The sequence below is a fragment of the Odontesthes bonariensis genome, chromosome 19 (assembly GCF_027942865.1).
Source record: "Odontesthes bonariensis isolate fOdoBon6 chromosome 19, fOdoBon6.hap1, whole genome shotgun sequence".
Classification (NCBI taxonomy): domain Eukaryota; kingdom Metazoa; phylum Chordata; class Actinopteri; order Atheriniformes; family Atherinopsidae; genus Odontesthes; species Odontesthes bonariensis.
This window is the reverse complement of record NC_134524.1, coordinates 11544907-11563053: the sequence shown is the minus strand read 5'-3', so window position 1 is coordinate 11563053 and position 18147 is coordinate 11544907. Positions and strand designations below refer to the sequence as shown.

Here is an 18147-nt window from a genome sequence, read left to right as displayed (position 1 = left end):
AACAAGTGCACAGTGCAAACACAAAGGGAAACATCCACAGTTGTCCCAGACAGAACTTTAAGCAATCACTGCTTTAAGCATACCAGTCTAGCAGACAGACACAAACACCTAAAGTTTGATGGGTTTATTTTCAAATTGCACACTGTATGATAAAAGAGGGGGCGTGTTGCAACAGACATCTACAGCATTTCAGAGAATGTGAAGGAAAAAAAGAAGACTTTTAAAAAAAACTGGCTCAAAATTGCTGCATGCAGTCAGAGCCAGATCGGCATGCACACAGTGACTCACACACACGCAAGATTGCCATTTTTCAAATGTCAGACCTTCAGAATATTGCAAAATTCAAAACTGCCAGAAAGCAGAACAAGTCTATAGTTTAATGTCTGCAGTGGAGAAAATAATTCACCCCTGCTTCAGCTGCCCCTCCAACCTTATACTCTGTGTTCTCTTCATTACTTATTTTAGCATAACGGAATTTCTATTTGTTCGATTTTTGCATTATTGCCACTGGTCAACATCCCAGAACTTGGTAAACCTTTTTTCTGTAAACAACGAATTCTTTTAGACTGACAAAAATGTTTACACTGATCATCTCAGGGACTTTGTCTATCAGCTGCTCTGGTGGTTAAAAAGGATAATTACAGTATAGATTGCCTTCGTGTGGTCTCCTTTTGCTCTGTTTCCCACCATGTTTGTCTTTTCCTCCACTCCTGCTTACCCTAGGACAGCATGTTGGTCTTGCAGTCAGAAAAGAACGTAACGCTGAATGCCAGAAACAGTCAAGGCCAGCTCACCGGTCAGCTCGCAGTGGGTGAGTTTAAATTACCTCTTGTCTGCTCGATGATGGAGAACCACCTGCTTTTTGGAGTGTAACACAGTTTAAACCAAGAGCAGTAGTTCTGTACTCCATTGCCATTTGGATTACATGCTTACTCACATTTTGACATAACTTTTCATGCAGCTGTCTTGCTATCTGAAGAGCCCCATCGATCCCATTTTTTTGATGACTTTGACAGAAATGAGCACATTTGATCTACAAATTCTCTTTGATAGTCTGTGCACCTAACTCTATCATTTCTATCACACTCCAACCTCTGGTTCGTTTATGGAAAGGGTAATAGATTCCTCTTATCATCAGGTTTAACCATCAATCAGTCCAAATTACCAGTCATTCACATGATTAATGACCACGAGAGAGCAAATGACCCACTTATTAACATTAATAGCTATTGATCTTAGCCAGCATAAGTGGAGAGTTGATGCTGATTTGATAAGACTGGTGATATGACATTTTTTTTTATCATGCTTGACTCTTCGGAGAAAACCAGCGCCAGTTTTTGTAAAAGTGCATTTTATCCAGAATAAGATAAAGCTTGGCGACAATGATTAAATTCCTCAGCCGTCAAGGGCTGTGGATTCACGGAGAAAGAGGGTGAGAGCACGAAAAAGGGAGATACGAGAAATATCTGCATGCATATCTGGAACAACAGGAATTGTTATTTCTCACCAGCTGAATACATCACATCTCCGTGTTCATTTGTTGTAAAGGCTTGGCTTATCCTTCTTTGTTGGGCTACTTTCATTAACAGAGCACGCACTCCACCAAGTACTTCAGATTGCTCATAGTATTGTGTGTTTAAAAAGGGCCGCAGACGTGAAACGCAACCTTTATCTGACAGTGTAATACTTTAAAAGAGTAGTTACCTTTACAGACTATGAAAAAAATGATGTTCTCTAATGTTTATTCATTATTAAACTGAATTATACGGACGATCTCGACAACTTTCAGGTATAGAATACATAGAATTGTTGCTTTAGCGTGTTCATTTCCAGCACTTTGCTGCACTCTGCAGTGATTATAGTTATTTCTTTTCTATAGCCAGAAGGTGTTTGTTTAAATTTGCAGGACCTGACGCTGTGGAGGCCCAGTGTCAGAGGTTGGAGGTGCGAAGTAGAGACAGGGGCAGACTCCTGTTCAGTGCAGACGAAGGGGAGGTCACCATGACAGCAGAGAAGTTTGCAGTTACAGGTAATTTGTGCTGCAGTCTCATGATTCTTTTTTCTTTTTTTTTCTCACCTGAAACAACAGTAAAAGGTGTGTTTTTTCTATAATAATAACAGAACAGATGAAATGTCTCAATTCTGCCACTCCATTATATAATGTTTCTATTTAACTTTAATGAAACGAGAAAGTTTTCTGTCATTTTGTTCCTTGTTCGTCAAGATAAAACAATTTCAGCTTATCGTGGTTTGTTTTTAGTCTGTGTGAAACATTTTGTGTCTTTGAAAAAGCCTAATTTCTTTTTGAAGCGCAGATGTGAAACCTTAGAAGCGTTGTCCTGTGAATTAAAGGACTGCATTTCTTTGGCAGGCTCAGAGGGTGCTGTGTTTGAGCACTCTGTGGAGACTCCACTGATCCAGACGAGGACCTCTGAGGATCTGAGGTAAGTTCATATTCAGTTACTATCGCGGAAATTCATTAAAGCTTAATGTCACATGTTCATATCCTGGTAAATTAAAATCGAGATCTTTAAATAAGGATGATAAATGTTCTGTGGCATTTCAAAGTCGATGACTGTACTTTTGAAAAGAAAAAAAAAAACATGTGGCAGGAACTATTACTCACCAGTATCATTATCTCAAGCACCGTCTTGTAAAGTCTAGCATCTGTTGGTCGCTACTACCACCACATCTGACCACTATATTAATTTCACAGCCGAGAGGCAAACTAATTTATTAGTTCTCTCAATAGCAGTCAGGAATTGATTAAAGCACTGACAGAGCATGGAGAAAGTGGGTAAGGTGTAGCTATATACTGTACTCTTTCCCTCCCGCTTGCGTGTGATTCCAGCTGAACTCTGCCTGAGGCTCTGAGCCCCTCGTCGGTCTATTAACAAGCTATAAGGTTTGCGGTTTGTTGTCCACCTTACTGGTCCTGAGAGGAGAGCTGGGATCAAAGTTGGCAGAAAAAGCAGTGTTCTGGCAGCTAATTCCTCCAGAGTGAGAGGAATACTGATGATTTTACTTTCAAGCAACTACTCAGACACACACAGGATTTTCGCACACACAGACTCCACTTGGGGGTGACCATCTGCAATGTGGTCAAAATCTTAACAAGAGGCAGTAAAACAGGAGACAGCCAAGACACGATAAAAGCAGCGAGATGTCCACCGAAGCGGGATTCTAAGTATTTCCCATTTAAAAGCATTTCAGATCAAAGATAATTCATTTACACACTATCAAAGCTGAATTCTGTTTATGTTCAGTTAACATTGGATCTTTTGATAAAAATCCATCATGTCTTCAGTCAGTTTAAAAGTGACCGGCTTCCTCCACTATTAAATAACTGAAAATATTCCAGTCAAGCAGATGTACAAACTGTACTGCCAGGACTAAATAAATACTCCTCTTATCTAAACCCAAATTCCTTACCAAACATGGTATGAAAGCTTCATTCCTAATGAATCGTACAGAAGCACTGAAAAAGCACAGTGGAGCAAACGGAATAATGTAGACTAATAATGACGTGAATTCAAGGCTAAAAATGTTTTTTTTAATTATTTTTTTTAATCTGTTCATTGCCCAACTTGGTTATAGAAAATCACTTTTTTTAAACCAAACAGGCTACAAAGGTTCTCACCAGACTACACAATGAGAAAATAAGAAACAAAACTGAGAAGCCATTACTTTGTCAAAACCTAGCTAAAACAATCAAATATCGACTGTGTACGGCTGGATGAGCAACTGTTATGTCATCTACATTTTAAAAGAATCTTTTAAAGCTTTTCAATTGAATATTTAAGTTTAAACATACTCATTTTACATTTGAATTGCCCACTAACACTTGCTAACATCTCAATTTTGCGGGTAAAAATGGGCTCTTGACATTCAATCATGTGTCAAATGGTTGTGGGTATTTATCAGCTTCTGCTCCAGTCAACCTTGATTGGAACACAACAACCGGGTGTTAACTTTGAAGATTGTGGTGAACAGACAAAAGTGAGCACAGCAGCTCATTTTTTCCCTTACAGAAACACGTTTAGACTTTTAACAACAAAAATCACTGCACGTCTTCCAACAGCATGCAGTTGGATCAGGTGCTTCTCCATTAAAAGAACAACCAACTTTACAAATGTTAAAAGAAGACTGGAGCTCTTCGTCCGTTTGTATTATTACACTGCATTAGCATCGGTGAGCTCCAGCCTTCTTTTACACGTTTATGAACCGGAACATCTTGCATGAAGACTTTGAAATTGACAGCCACAACACGCGGATAAAAATAGATGAGATTGATTTATTTTTGCCTGTCTCCATGACAGCTGGTAGCTGACGGTCAGTGTGCTGTGTAGGGCTGATATCCGTGGTCCATTAAAAAATATTCAACTAGTGTAATTACCTCAGAAAGTCTTAGTTCATAGAAACTGTGGTCCAAAACTACCTGCAGAATACAGACTGTTGATGTCGTAGACTTGGTAACTGGACAACTCCAGTTTGGTGTCGTTGTCACCACCAGAGCATTGAGGATAAACGTGCTTCTAATGCTATTGGTAAAGATTTTGGTGATTTTCCTTGGGGAAAAACAGCATCATTAACCTACTGTCAATCTTGTAATCAACCTGAAACTTTAGATTACTTTTAGGATCCTTCGATATGTAAATTGTATGTAGAATTGTAGGATGGTGATCACCATCTCCTATTGTATGAACCTCATGTGATACCACTGAAATTTTAGGACGCAAGTCAAGAAACTGATCAATTGGAAGTATGGTTCAGTATATTTAGAAATATATTACAAAGCAGGTAAATGTTATTTCAGAGACTTTCATATCCATTATGTACAAATTAGATTTTAGGATAATTTGTTTTTCAAAGAGGTGATTTCATCCTAATTCCAGATTCGTGTTGAAGGAAAGGTTACCTTCATCCACTGGTTGTTTTCCTGCCACAAGCAATCCAAAACAGTCAGCTAAGCTGTTTTTATTTAGACAAGCTGTTGTATTCTGGTATAACCTGGCCCTCACACTGTGCTGGCATATCTCATCATGGAACAGAAAATCTGTACTGCCTCCAACTAATGACACCAAAGCAGGATGTTTTTAATGATTAAAGACATTAATCATGAACTGGAATCGGCTATTGGCCGCTTAAACCCGCACATCTAATTCATCAGCTAATGTGATGACACCAAACTGTATAATTCAGTGTAAATGAGAAAAAAGATTGACTTAAAGATTGAATATACTCAGCCAGTATTTCTATCGTTTCAGCTTTTAACACCACTCCACCTAACAAGGATAATTCAGGAATCTTATTTTGCGTGTTATAAAGCAAACCTTTTTTTAAAAAGTCCAAGATATGAATATTTAAAACGGCACAAATATATTGCTTAAAAATATTTACATATTAAGCTCTGGGCCTTTTACTCCTTCTATCTCGGTGAAAGCAAACCTTGTTAAACCCTCCTTGCAAATCACATGCCAGCTGTCAGTGAACCACTCTCAGTCATAAAGACACAGCTTGGCTCGCATCTATGTCGTTCTCCTTTTCCTTTTTTAAATGAACGATCTCTCTCTTTGTCTTTCTCCGCCATTCAGAGGTAATCTGGGAGATGAACAGAGCAAAGACAAAATCAAAGAAACCCACCTGAGATCCTCCTCCTCTTTAAAGCACCTGTTTTTCTCTCCGAATCAGTGTAAATTGGCACTCTGGTGTGTCTTTGTTTGTCATCATCATTCATCCCTCAAGTAACTGAATAAAAGGAGTAGAATAACTGGCATTTGATTACATGCTAGATGATTGCTTCAGCTGTCTCTTATAGCTGCAGCCTATTCTGGTGGGAGCTGAATTTGTGTAGGCCTATTTTTTTTTTCTTACCAGGTTTGTTTGCACAAGAGCAACTGAATGACAGTTAAGAGGAACTCAGGACACATTGAGAAAACTAGAGTTATCTGCACATATTTCAGGTAGGTGCTGGTTGAGTTAACATTTGGTTTTGAGAGAGTATTGCCGGATTTTAACCAAAAACGAAAAGAGAAGAAATTGTTTATCAGTGTTTATGTTCAACTGTACGGCACGGTAGTTTTTTTTTTGTTTTACTTGAATTATATACAAACAAAGGACAACATAAAAACTCACTCTGTATTAATGATAGATAAACCAAAACTCAAACTGTCATCCCTATTCACTTGCAAATAAAGAGAGGACAAAAGCTACAACTGCAAATATAAAAATGGCATATAATAGAGAGGGGTTTTTGAGTATTTCATCAGCAGGAATACTGTAATTGGAATTTTAACAACAAAAAGCAAGTATTCATTTATGTTTTTGATTAGAAAAAATTATCAAGCAGCTTAATATTTTACACTGCACGGCCAAAACAACATTTACCCACCTGAATTTAACTGAACAAATAGATAAGAGCCTCCCAATGAAAACGTAGAGCAGCAATATATATGTTTTTTAACTCTGACTGATGCAGTAAGTGGCTTCCCTTATGTTGGAAGACCCTTTCTGTGATCATGGGGAAATTATTACTCTGTTTTCTAAGTTCCAAATTGGTGGTCTGCATCAAGCAAACAACTATGGAGATTCCTGAAACTCTAGAACTGTCCAACGCCTTATTAAAACCTGGAGGGATAGTGATGAACCATCATCTTTGAGGAGGAAATGTGATCGGCGGAAGACCTTTAATGATCCTGTCGAAGGTCGGTGAAACGTTGAATGTTGAATAGTGAAAGTAAGAGCATTTCCACATGCACTGTGCGAAGAAAACCCAAAATATGGAAACTAAATGGCTGTGTAGTGTGGAAAAAAAACAATTGTCAGTGAGCCTTACTGGGAATAAGAAAAGGTCTCAAATTTATTAGTTAGTATAAAGACTAAACTTTAAAGCAAAGGAAGAACGTAATGTGGTCTGAGGCTAGATTAACTTGACTGTTTCAGAGTGATGGGTGCATCAAGGTAATAAGAGCAGTGGATTAAGTGCTGCACCCATCATGACAAGTGCCTACTGTACAAATCTGTGGGGGCAGCATTATGATCTAGGGTGGCTTCCATTGGTCAGGTCCAAGTTCAGCAACATTATGTGCTGACTTCCTGTATATATTGAACGACTAGTTTTTTCTTTTCTTCCCTGAGGGCATGGACATATTCCAAGATGATAATGTCGGGAGTCAAAATGTGAAAGTGTTTCAGACCTTATTTTCACAGCTGGCCACCACAGGTCCCTTACAGTGCAAAGACAGTAGTGCAAACAGTTTGTTATTAAGCGGTGTGATTGGTCCTCTATGATTGACCTCGTATTTTACTCTTTTCTGTTGTACAGCTTATCAAAAGGGGAGCTCTTGGCATTTATGTGTCTAAAACAATGGGAGTTTAGTTTTAAATGGATGTGTTCCTAATGTGTCTCTCATTACTTCATTACTTTTAGTCACTGCTCTCGTCATGCTCCGAGCAGCTCGCTCACCTCACACTGACCTCTGTAGTTCAGTGCAGCTCAGTTTTTCCTCTCAAAATACCCTGTGGTGCTTTACACTGAGATTGATAATTGCATGGAATTTGGCTGCGAGCGTTCGTGTTTTGACTTCTCGGCTATCTGCCCACTCAACCCGATGATAAGAGCTGCTTGCAGTCGGAGATGATAGGCCTAAATATGAGAAATATTTCCGTGAATTATATAATCTGTTAATTTTGTGTCTGTCTGAAGGATGGTGCCCTGATTCCTAATGCACATGCCCCAAATCCATCAGAATTGGAAAGGAAATTGTGTGATAAATGCTGTGATATCAGCCCTGGTACTGCTGATTTGCAGTTTTGTTTCTCTGTGACACTTCTGTCACGTAGGCCACATACACCCAGGAGGAAATCCTTTCACATCTTTGGTGCACAGATAACAGATGCAGATCTGATCAATACAACAGAAGGTCTCACATTTTCAGCTTTTTTGGGGGGGAAGGATGAATACTGCTGCTTGAAATTGACTGTTTGGGGTCTGTCAGTTCAACGCAAAGCCAGGATGCTACACCTCGTCAGTGTCTGCTCTAAGTTATTGGGCCATTCAGAGGAAAAATTTCTTATTTGACAGTTGTTCAAGGGGATCTGTCAGACTGGGAAATAAAATAGTCCTGGATTCCATCCACATCCTGCACAAGGAGTATCAATTTCTGCCTTCTGGGAGGCACAAGTACACAACAGTTTTGTTTCTACTCCACGACATTACGTGGTCACCTGAGGTATTTAGATTTCAGTGTATGATAGAGTTTTACATGTTGAATGTTTAATTGTGTTTATTGAATTTCAGACTGTTTTTTTTTAACTTGTGTTTTTAATGTCAGAGTTATTGATTCCAAAGTGTTATCTTATCATTAGCAGTAAGGACGGTCTATAATTGCTGCATAAGGTTCATAAACACTGTCACAGACACTTAGAGTCAGTAGTATGATTGTTGGGACTAAACGGTCTGATTTGTGTCACATTTTCTGTCAAAGAACTCTTTGAATGGTTGAGGTCGTTTTATCGTGTAAGTTCCATCTTTTTTATGGAGAAAAGTGGAAAGTGATCTCTAATACCATAATACTGTTAAATTCACAAGAGGAGTCAGCTAATGATTTCTTTGATATGGAATTTATGGGCTTTATAGTGACACCGTCTATTGGTAACTGGCTCGAATGATAGAATTTGTATCCTTATACTACCTTTTTAGTGTGTTTTATGAAGCTTTATGTATCTTAAGCTTGTGAATACTACGTTTCACCTGCCTGAAAGCAGGTAATAAAGTTTAAGCTGTTTTCATAATGTTGCTCTCCAAACCAGTAGCTCATTGTGTCTTACCTTTGAATTAGATCTTTCCTTTTGTCAGACTTTCCTAGTATGAGTGGATTTATGAGAAGTGCACAGTTGCTCTCGTTGTTTAAGCAGTTCTGGACAATGGATAAAAACCGAGATCCTTGAAGTATTGTGGTTTATACGGTATTCTGTCTGAAGGCAACAAAGACAGTGTGAGCTCAGCTCAGTGAAAAGCTGTTAATAAGAGAACCAAACCAAGCTTATCTCAGTCACATAATGTGTGTAAAGATGGTAGAAAGCTAGTTGAGCTCACTGTCATGTCAGACCCAGTCCTTGAGTTACTATGAACATGTTTTAGTTACCAGTATTGACCAAAATATTAAAGACATCCTGTGTTTGTGTTGTCAGGTAAGATCAGGTCAGTGCCTTAGTTTTATGTATGCGTCCATCTCTCTGGAATATTAATTCAATTTGGGTTTTGGTTAAGAACTGTGAAGAATCCTTATTAACGCTTGCTGATCAACTCTCACTATCACATTTCTCAAATTCATAAGAAATATGAAGCTTTTCATCTCGATGATAAAGAACAGTGGGTGTGTTGTTTTGTTTCATCCGTTACTTAATGGATTCATCAACCAGAGACTGTAAGTGAAATTTAGGCTGTTGTCAGTGTGTAAAGCCCAGTGGAACATTGCGATAGTGACATTTAAGATAAACTTTACTTTCATCTTTTGTAATCTTCTGAGCAAACAGAGTGGGTGTGCAGTATTTAAACCGACTTCCTCAACTTCCAACTACAATCATCAGCACATTTTTCTCTGTGCAGCTTTTCCCTCCACAGTCCTGCGATACGATGACCTTTTTCTGGATGTAAAGGTCGGCTTGACTGTGGGTTGGTCAGGTTTCTAAGATAATGGGCGAGCCTGTCATAAAAAGCTTTTCTGACTTCAAATAAGCCATAAGTAATCTCTTATGAGGTCTTTACATATCTGAATTTTGTGAATAGAGCCAGGAGCCCCAGAATATTCTGAATATAACAAGCTCTCCGGAACATTAGAGAATGAAGCTTGCTTTCAGGAAACCGATGGCCTCATCAGTCAGCCTAATGATCTGAGAGTTATAAGGCATTGTAACATTTAAAACAAAATAGCTTTGTCATCCTCTTCACCAAAGGCTCCTAATAGAAAATTAGGGCCTCTAGCTGCTTACCTCACTAAACAAATCCCTAATAGTTTTAGTGGAGTAGTTTTTGAAAATATATGAATCTGCATTATATTGCCAATTTTTCAATGATTGATGAGTGTACGATTGGCAGAAAGTAGACAACTGCCCAAATGAACGTGCAAAAAAAATTTAACATTTGTAAAGATTTCAGGGAAGGAACAGAACTGGAGAATAGATATAACAAACAAACATCTGTTTGTTATATTTCTGAATAGATTAGATAAAAACAGCTGACAGACATTTTGAAAGTATAGGTGTAGCAGAGAGAGGTGTGATACAAATCTAAGGAGATCATCATGAAAGGATTGGGGTGTTGTTTTTGTAGATTTGCGAGAACTTACCTGATAATGTCACACAGCGTCGGCAGGTAACTCGGGTGAACTCTCAGTAGAGACAAATACTCGCAGCTCAAGATCTGGGATGCAGAGATGCTCCTTCTCAGTGATTACGCCATCTGTTGTGAACAAGTGCTGCAGTCCCTCCTCCTTCATCGTTACCTCTCTGTCTGCCCATATAGTCTGAAAGCTGAGTAAAGACGTGTTGGAATCCATCCTGCTGCCATGTTCTGGTGAAAAAAACAATATTTCCTTTCCAACACTCCGGCTGCATTCCAATCAGGGCTCCAAGCTCATCCATACAATCTGCCAGTGATCTCACACCTCCCATGACGATCAGAAAGAAGAAATCATTCCACCATTTTTCTTTTTCTCCTTTTAGTTCCTGCTCTGCATCTTAGACAGCTCCTCTTCAACTAGTCTGGTCTGGATTTGGTTGTCTTATTCCAGGCATTACTTGGGCTTTGGAAAGCTCAATCAGGAGCTGTCAGATGCAAACAACTCTCCTGCTGTAATGGTTGTTGACCATAACAGACGTAAAAAAAAGAAAGAAAGAAAGAAAAAAGTGTCACAGTTACCAGCAGAAATCAGTCCAGCAGCAAATGTTCAAAATTCTGTGTTTTCACTCAAAAAAAAATCTCCAGAAGATCAAAAGAAAGACACAGTACGTCCGGAGCTGCTGGAGCTGGCTGCCACTTGTGTCGTGTCATTGTAAACATTCAAATGAACATCTTAACCTCTTGTTAAGATGCAGCTTGTAAAACTCACACATGCAATCAAACATATAGTCCATCTTTTACGTTAAATACCATTAGCAGGGATTGGGGTTAAAATGGTGTGATTTAACATGGGTAATGTAAGTCTAAATCAGTCATTGATGTATTTTAAATGAATGCTGACTGGTTTTACCAATCAGCATTAAGGTGAAACGTGACTTATTGGCGCTGTTGGAGCCTCACAGACCATGAACATACGTGATAATGAAAGAAGTCTGGGCTGGTTATAAAAACCTAAGAGATATATCTTTAAAATTTAATTCATTTAATGCTTTGTTCTGGACTGTGTCTGAAACAAGCACTCTTGGAAATTGAGCACTTTGTCTTCTGGCAGATTTACCCTGTATATGTGTGGGTTCGTGTGTGTGTGTGTGTGTGTGCCGGCAGTGGGTTATGATTGAACTGCTTTGAATGGAGTGAAAATATAACACATGCATTGCATATCACTCATTTCTTACAGCACAGCTCAGTGCGGAGAGTTGTAAATGAGTCTTTTAATGACTCCTCTGTCCAAGCCATGGATCATCTGTGGACTCTCGAGAAATTATTAAAACATGCGACTCACTCAAACGTTCTTGTGGCTCGCTAATGAAAGGCAGGAGTTTTGGAGAGGGGGGGCGAAGTGTCGCTGTCGAAGACAGAATGTGTTTCCCTGCTTAATTATAAAGTTGCACATATTTCTGAAGCCTTTTTGCAGTTAAAGTCTTTTCACTTATCCACAGTAAACGATCAAATGTGAGTTGAAACTGAAACGAGAGAAAATGTGACGTCCTTAGCACAGTTTTTAACAATGCTCATCAATTTTCGGCGCATCCGCTTGCTGTTAGTAGATAGAGATAAAGAATAACATTCGTAGAAAATAATATATGGTATTTATTTAGACTCTTACAGGCACAAACCGGCATTTCACAGATTCTCCTCAAACTACATCTACTGACAGGCTTGTTAAATGCAAATTAAATTAATTTCTCTGTCTTTTTTTCCCTTCCTTTATTCTACTTGCGCATAATCCTAAATGTGTCCCTTTCAGAGGGTATGGAGATTTAAACGATTTCAAGGCCGCTCCTTAAAGTCTTCTATTTAAAATTCATTGGAAACAGATTTGGGGAAGATGTGGGGGAGAAAATCAATTTGAAACAGTTATGAATTATGAAAACAAATTCCACATTGATTGGCTCTCACACTTATCTTTCTGTGTGTAAACAAATAGTCCACAGGAGGAAAATGCAAACTGTATTAGCCCCAGCGTTGCTGAAGGTCAAAATCAGCTGTTACAGTTATGAAGTGCTCGGGATGGACCCACTGATTTGGAATAATGAGAGGAGCTACTTTAACATGGGCAGCTGCTTTAATTCTGCTCAGGTGGGGAAGTCATAAGAGGCGAAGACCGAAATTATACGTCTCTAGTAGGAGTCAAACAGAAGTATCAAAAAGCTGCCTGTTTTTTCCTTAAATAATTTGACTCCATTTTTGATGCTCTGCTGCCTTGGCTTTCTAATGAAACAAATGTTCAGGAAAGAGTAATTTCACAAGGATGTTATCTATTATATATATATATATATATAATGTAAAGACCTTAAAAACCAAAATTGGGATGGAGTATATGTTAATGAAGTCAATGCAGCATATGATTCATTTATGAGGACATTCTCTGTGCTGTACGAAAAAAATTCCCTACCAAGACAAATGCTATTGACAAACCATGGATGACTAAAGGGTTAAGAAATGCCTGCAAAAATAAAAACTACTTATATAAATGTTACTTAAAAGCTGAAGATGGGTATAAGAAATATAAAAATAAATTAGTAGACATAATAAAAAAGCATAAAAAGGAATACTATGGTAAATTACTTAATAAGAATAGAAAAAAACATGAGAGCAACATGGAGAGTAATTAATAGTGTAATAAATAAACATAAAGAGAAACCAATTTTTCCAAATTATTTTGAGAAGGACAATGTAAGTGTTCATGATAATACTAAAATAGTGAACAGCTTTAATGACTTCTTTGTAAATGTGGACCCTAGTTTAACTGTTAACATTTCAAAAACAAAGGGTGACAATGCAGATAGAGGTTTGATTATGGACAATGTAAATAGCATCTTTCTTGGTGGGTCGAAAAGGAAGAAATACCGCATATTCTCAAAGGTTGTGCAAGCAAAGGATCAACTGACTGTGATGATTTAGACATGATACTAGTAAAGTACATCATTGAATCAGTTATTGATCATTTCACTTATATATGTAATCTGTCCTTTTCTACAGGAATTTTTCCTAATAATATGAAAACAGCGAAAGTAATTCCTCTTTATAAAAACGGGGATAAACATATATTTTCCAATTACAGACCAGTTTCCTTGCTTCCTCAATTTTCAAAAGTACTTGAGAAATTATTTGTAAATCGGTTGGATAAGTTCCTAGACAAATGTAACATTTTAAGCAATAGTCAGTATGGATTTCGAACTAGTCACTCTACTTCGATGGCAATCATAGAGCTAACAGAAGAATTATCCACTGCAATAGACAAGAAGGATTATTTTGTGAGCATTTTTGTGGATTTTAAAAAAGCCTTTGACACTATTGATCATACTATACTTCTTAAAAAAATGTGGAAAAAACGAAATTAGAGGGGTTGCACACAAATGGATCTCAAGCTATCTAGATAACAGAAAACAGTTTGTACAGATAAATGATTTTAAATCTGGATTATTAAATATAAGCTGTGGTGTGCCCCAGGGGTCGGTCCTTGGGCAAAAACTGTTTATACTGTATATCAATGTTATTGTTAATGTATCTAAGCTGTTAAATTGTATACTGTTTGCAGATGATACCACTATTTTCCTCTCTGGTAAAAATATAGAACAGGTGTTGAGTGTAGTTAAACAAGAATTTGAAAAAAAATAAAATTTGGCTTGATAGAAATAAATTATCACTAAACTTTGATAAAACATACTTTGTGATATTCAGTAATATTGTAGATGGTGTAGAAATTAGTTAGAGAGTTAGAGAAACAAAATTTTTGGGTGTCATGATTGATGAGAACTTGAGTTGGAAAACACATATTAACTATACAAAGAAAAAAATTATCAAAAAGTATTGCTCTACTTTTGTACATTTTATATTGTTCTATGATTGTTCCACATCTGACCTACTGTGTTGAAATATGGGTGAATGCATGCAAATCATTTTCTCATTCAGTTTTTATTTTTACAGAAGGATCATTGGTAGAAAGAATTATAGAGAGCATACAAATCCATTATTCCGTCAGTCAAAGTTGATGAAATTTCAGGAATTGGTTGACTACAGTATTCTCCAAATAATGTTTAAAGCTCATAAAAATGTATTGCCAATTAACATCCAGAAAAAAATTGAAAAAAGACAAAGTCATTATAACTTAAAAGGAACAGAGAAATTTAATAAACCGAGATTCAGAACTAAACTGAAGGAACATTGCATCTTTGAGAGAGGAGTCAGTTTATGGAACAAGGAAGAAACCAAAGAAGCAGGATCAAACATTATATTTTAAAAAACTGTCAAAACTATTATGATCCAGAAATATGACCTGGTTAAATGTATGTATTCACATGCATGTGCACATGTGACTGTGCGTGTTCATGTATGTATGTATGTATGTATGTTTATATGGGTTCATAGGTGTATACAGATATGTGTGTGTATTTGTTTGATGTTGAGTAGATGGCTGGTCAGCAGCCATCACTTAAACTTATTTTATGCTATTTTAAGGTTGTTGTTGTTGTTGTTGTTCTTTTTCCATTTCTTTTTTGCTTGGACACTTATTATAATTTCATCTGTAAAATGATTATTGAAAAAGGGGTAGACAGCATAAGTTCGCTTCTTTCTGCCCCCTTTCATTCAGCTTTTGCATTATTGTTTCTTTTTTGTTTTGTTTTAACTTTTGATGAATGAAATAAACTAAAAATATAATATGATATGATATAATATAATATAATAAAGATATTATCTAAATCATTTTGTTTAAACTGGAATGACATGTGTATGCTCGTAAACTCCTGAGTTCACCTGCTTAAAGTGCGGGTGTTGATTTCTCTTGTAAGGTTGGAGTCTCCAACACGAACCCTGACCATGGAGGCTCCCAGAGGGGTGGAAGTTAGTGCTGCTAAGGGGACGCTGACGATCAGCAGCAGAAAGGACCTACAGCTGGAGTCCACAGAGGGAGAGGTGAGCACTGGAATGGAAGAGCTCTTATCTTTGCTTTTGACATCGTAACTATATATGTTGTTGGTGGGACTGCACTGCAAGCGCATGCACACCATGTTGCTGTTGGATAAAAACTTCCTTTCAATGTCAAAATGGGGTACAGTGACCAAAAACCAACGTCTCATTTCTGTGACCAATGCTGTTACTTCTTAGGTGCAGAGGACTGTGGAAAAGTCTTGAGATTGTAATATTTCTATATATTTACTTCCATGAGGCCAGATTTTTTTTTTGTAATCTTTTAAAGTGGTCCTGAGAAATAGTTCTTCAGACTTTTAGGTCTTTCAAAGTTTTCTTTGGAGATTGGCTTTTTAAAATCACTGTCAGTGCAGTCCTTGTACTATGTTCTTGTTTCCTGATACCTAACTGACTACTTAGCAGCGAACAAACTTTTAAATCATATCGTTGGTTACTCGACACTTGGTTACTAGCAGCCTGTCACAAAGACATCATTTATTCACATTTCTTTAATTGCATTTATGAGTAATGCCAAAGTGAATACACTTTGATGAACAAAAACAATTGTATTTTTGCACCAACAAGGGGATTCCTGAAGAGCTATTGGATAAAAACTTGACACATCTTGACATTGTGTGCAGTGTGTCCTAAAATTTAAGGACAAAGGAAGCCGACGGACAGTATCTGAAAGTTAAAAAAATGGGATCAAAATCCATCAAATACCTGACACAGAATCTGAGAGATGCATCTGGGCCTGAATATTTATTATTCCCGGAAGCCTCATCTGGAATGGTCTCATTGGAAGAGTGGCTGTCAAGAAGCCGTTGTTAAGGAAGGGAAACAGAGCAAAAAGGCTGAGGTGTGCCAAATGGCACAAGAAGTGGACTTAAAAACAATGGCAACAGGTCTTGTGGAGGGACGAATCCTTCCCAGACCTTGGACGTCAACATTACCATCTTGACAGAGAACAGAACAAAAGGCAGCCAACACCCAAAGAAGAGCTTTGGGATGTCCTCCAAGAAGCCTTGAGAACTATTTCTGAAGACTACTTAAAGAAATGACAAGAAAGCTTGCATAAGAGGGTTCAGGCTGTGTTGAATAATAAAGCTGCTAATACCAAATGCTGACCATCAAACTCATTTAAATCGTAGACATTTACACAGTACTGAAGGTCGTGCGGTTTGTTTTTTGGATTAAGTGCCACACCGGACATGAACCCACCAGTATACTGGAGAGTGTGTAGTTCATTGTCTCCTTGTCTGCACCAATGATCCACAGACACTTAGTGGGAAGCTGCTAACCAACTATCACTCCAATACTGAGAGCCACATCAGATTTGCTGCCAAAAAATGAATTCAATTCTGTGTTCAAAGTAAAAATCTCTTTAACTACTTATAGTAACTCATCGGGTCAGTGCTGCTACGATATTTTACTCTACCTCTCACCCTGTATTTGCCGGTTTCTTCACATCATCTATCAGTTCCACTTGGTAATACATTACTCAGGGCACATCTGATAATCTGAATGCCTTCTACCATCCCACTGATGTTTTCTCTCTCCAGATACTTCTAGATGCAAACAGCATTCAGCTTGGAAGCCTCCCGCTTGGCACCTACACAGCATCTCCCAGCCAGGCCTTCCTGGAACAGGCCATGTACGAGGTGTGTGTTTGCCCCAGCGGCAAGATCTACCTCTCTCCCGCAGAGAGCAGTTCCTCCTGCCAGCTCATGAGCAACATCTGCCTGTGGAGCTGACCTGGAACCAGTGTCGGTGTGCAAGGACTCGTTAAGTATCTCCTCTGAGTCTGAGATGGGACTGAAAGGACTGGAATGGACTGGGAAGGAGATGACACTCAAAGTTTTCACTATCTGAGCTGTTAGTGTTCACATCAGGACAGAAGCTGCTGCCTGTGATAGGCCAATGGAGGTCAAGACTCCTCTGACAGCGTCTAATTTTGGCATCACAGCAGCCCTCTGAAATCAGGAACATGTACAGAACAATTTCCACTACTTCGTTAGAGTGACAGGACACAGCGTTTATTTTTCTACTGTCGACACGAAGTTACTGCTTTCAGAATTAACAAAAGATTTGGTGGCAAAATGTCAAACACAGGTGCCTTCAGCTTTAAATGACATCAGCTGTAATGGTAGGAAAATGATGTAAGCACAACACGAAACACATTCTGTCTGAAGATCCAGATACACATGTTCCATCAGTGATAGAGGTGGCTTTGTTTGAGATTAAACATCTTCTTATGTGGCACATATTGGATTTTACGTTTGTGGATGAAGAGCTGACAACATAAAAGTAATTTGTTTTGACAATTCAGGAGGAACATTTTCAGGACAGCTCCAAGGTAAGAGAAAACTCTCTTAGTGTTAGTCCAAGTGAGTCCAGTTGCTGTTCTGGGGCTTTTTGTCCGAACTGTGTTTTTTTTTTTTTTTTTTTTTGCTGGAACTAATTGATTTAAAGCTCCACATCATCTATCAAACAAATCTTGTTTAGTTTTTAGTGAACATGTTGTGTTTCACTTGAAGACATTCTAAAAAACAATAATAGCACTTTATAGACCTAGTGTCCATACTTATTCAATTTGCAATGTTTGATAGGCTGCTTGTGTATTTGTTCACGTTAAACGCCGCTCAGTGTGTGAACTGCACCTCTGCCTGAGGCGGCGGCCCGCTGTGGAGTCTGACATATGAGGCCGGCTCACCTTTTCACTCAAGCTGAGAGCGTGGCAGGCGGCCATGTTTCTGCAGGCCTGTTGGAGAGAGATACCCTGCTTTTACTCCACTTCCCCATCCTCCATCACAGGCCTCCGGCACAGTCGGTAA

General features: G+C 38.2%; 1 protein-coding gene across 2 annotated transcripts in view; it reads left to right on the top strand.

Moving 5' to 3' along the window:
* LOC142369082 (zeta-sarcoglycan-like) overlaps window positions 1-17808 on the top strand; it is a 35935-nt gene extending 18127 nt beyond the window's left edge. For both annotated transcript variants that reach the window (XM_075451321.1, XM_075451320.1), the window contains 5 exons: window positions 724-811; window positions 1907-2029; window positions 2372-2444; window positions 15196-15319; window positions 16876-17808. In XM_075451321.1, the coding sequence (XP_075307436.1) occupies window positions 724-811; window positions 1907-2029; window positions 2372-2444; window positions 15196-15319; window positions 16876-17067 (600 nt within the window). In that variant the 3' untranslated portion in view covers window positions 17068-17808. The remainder of the gene's footprint in view (window positions 1-723; window positions 812-1906; window positions 2030-2371; window positions 2445-15195; window positions 15320-16875) is intronic.
* Window positions 17809-18147: the final 339 nt, after the last annotated feature.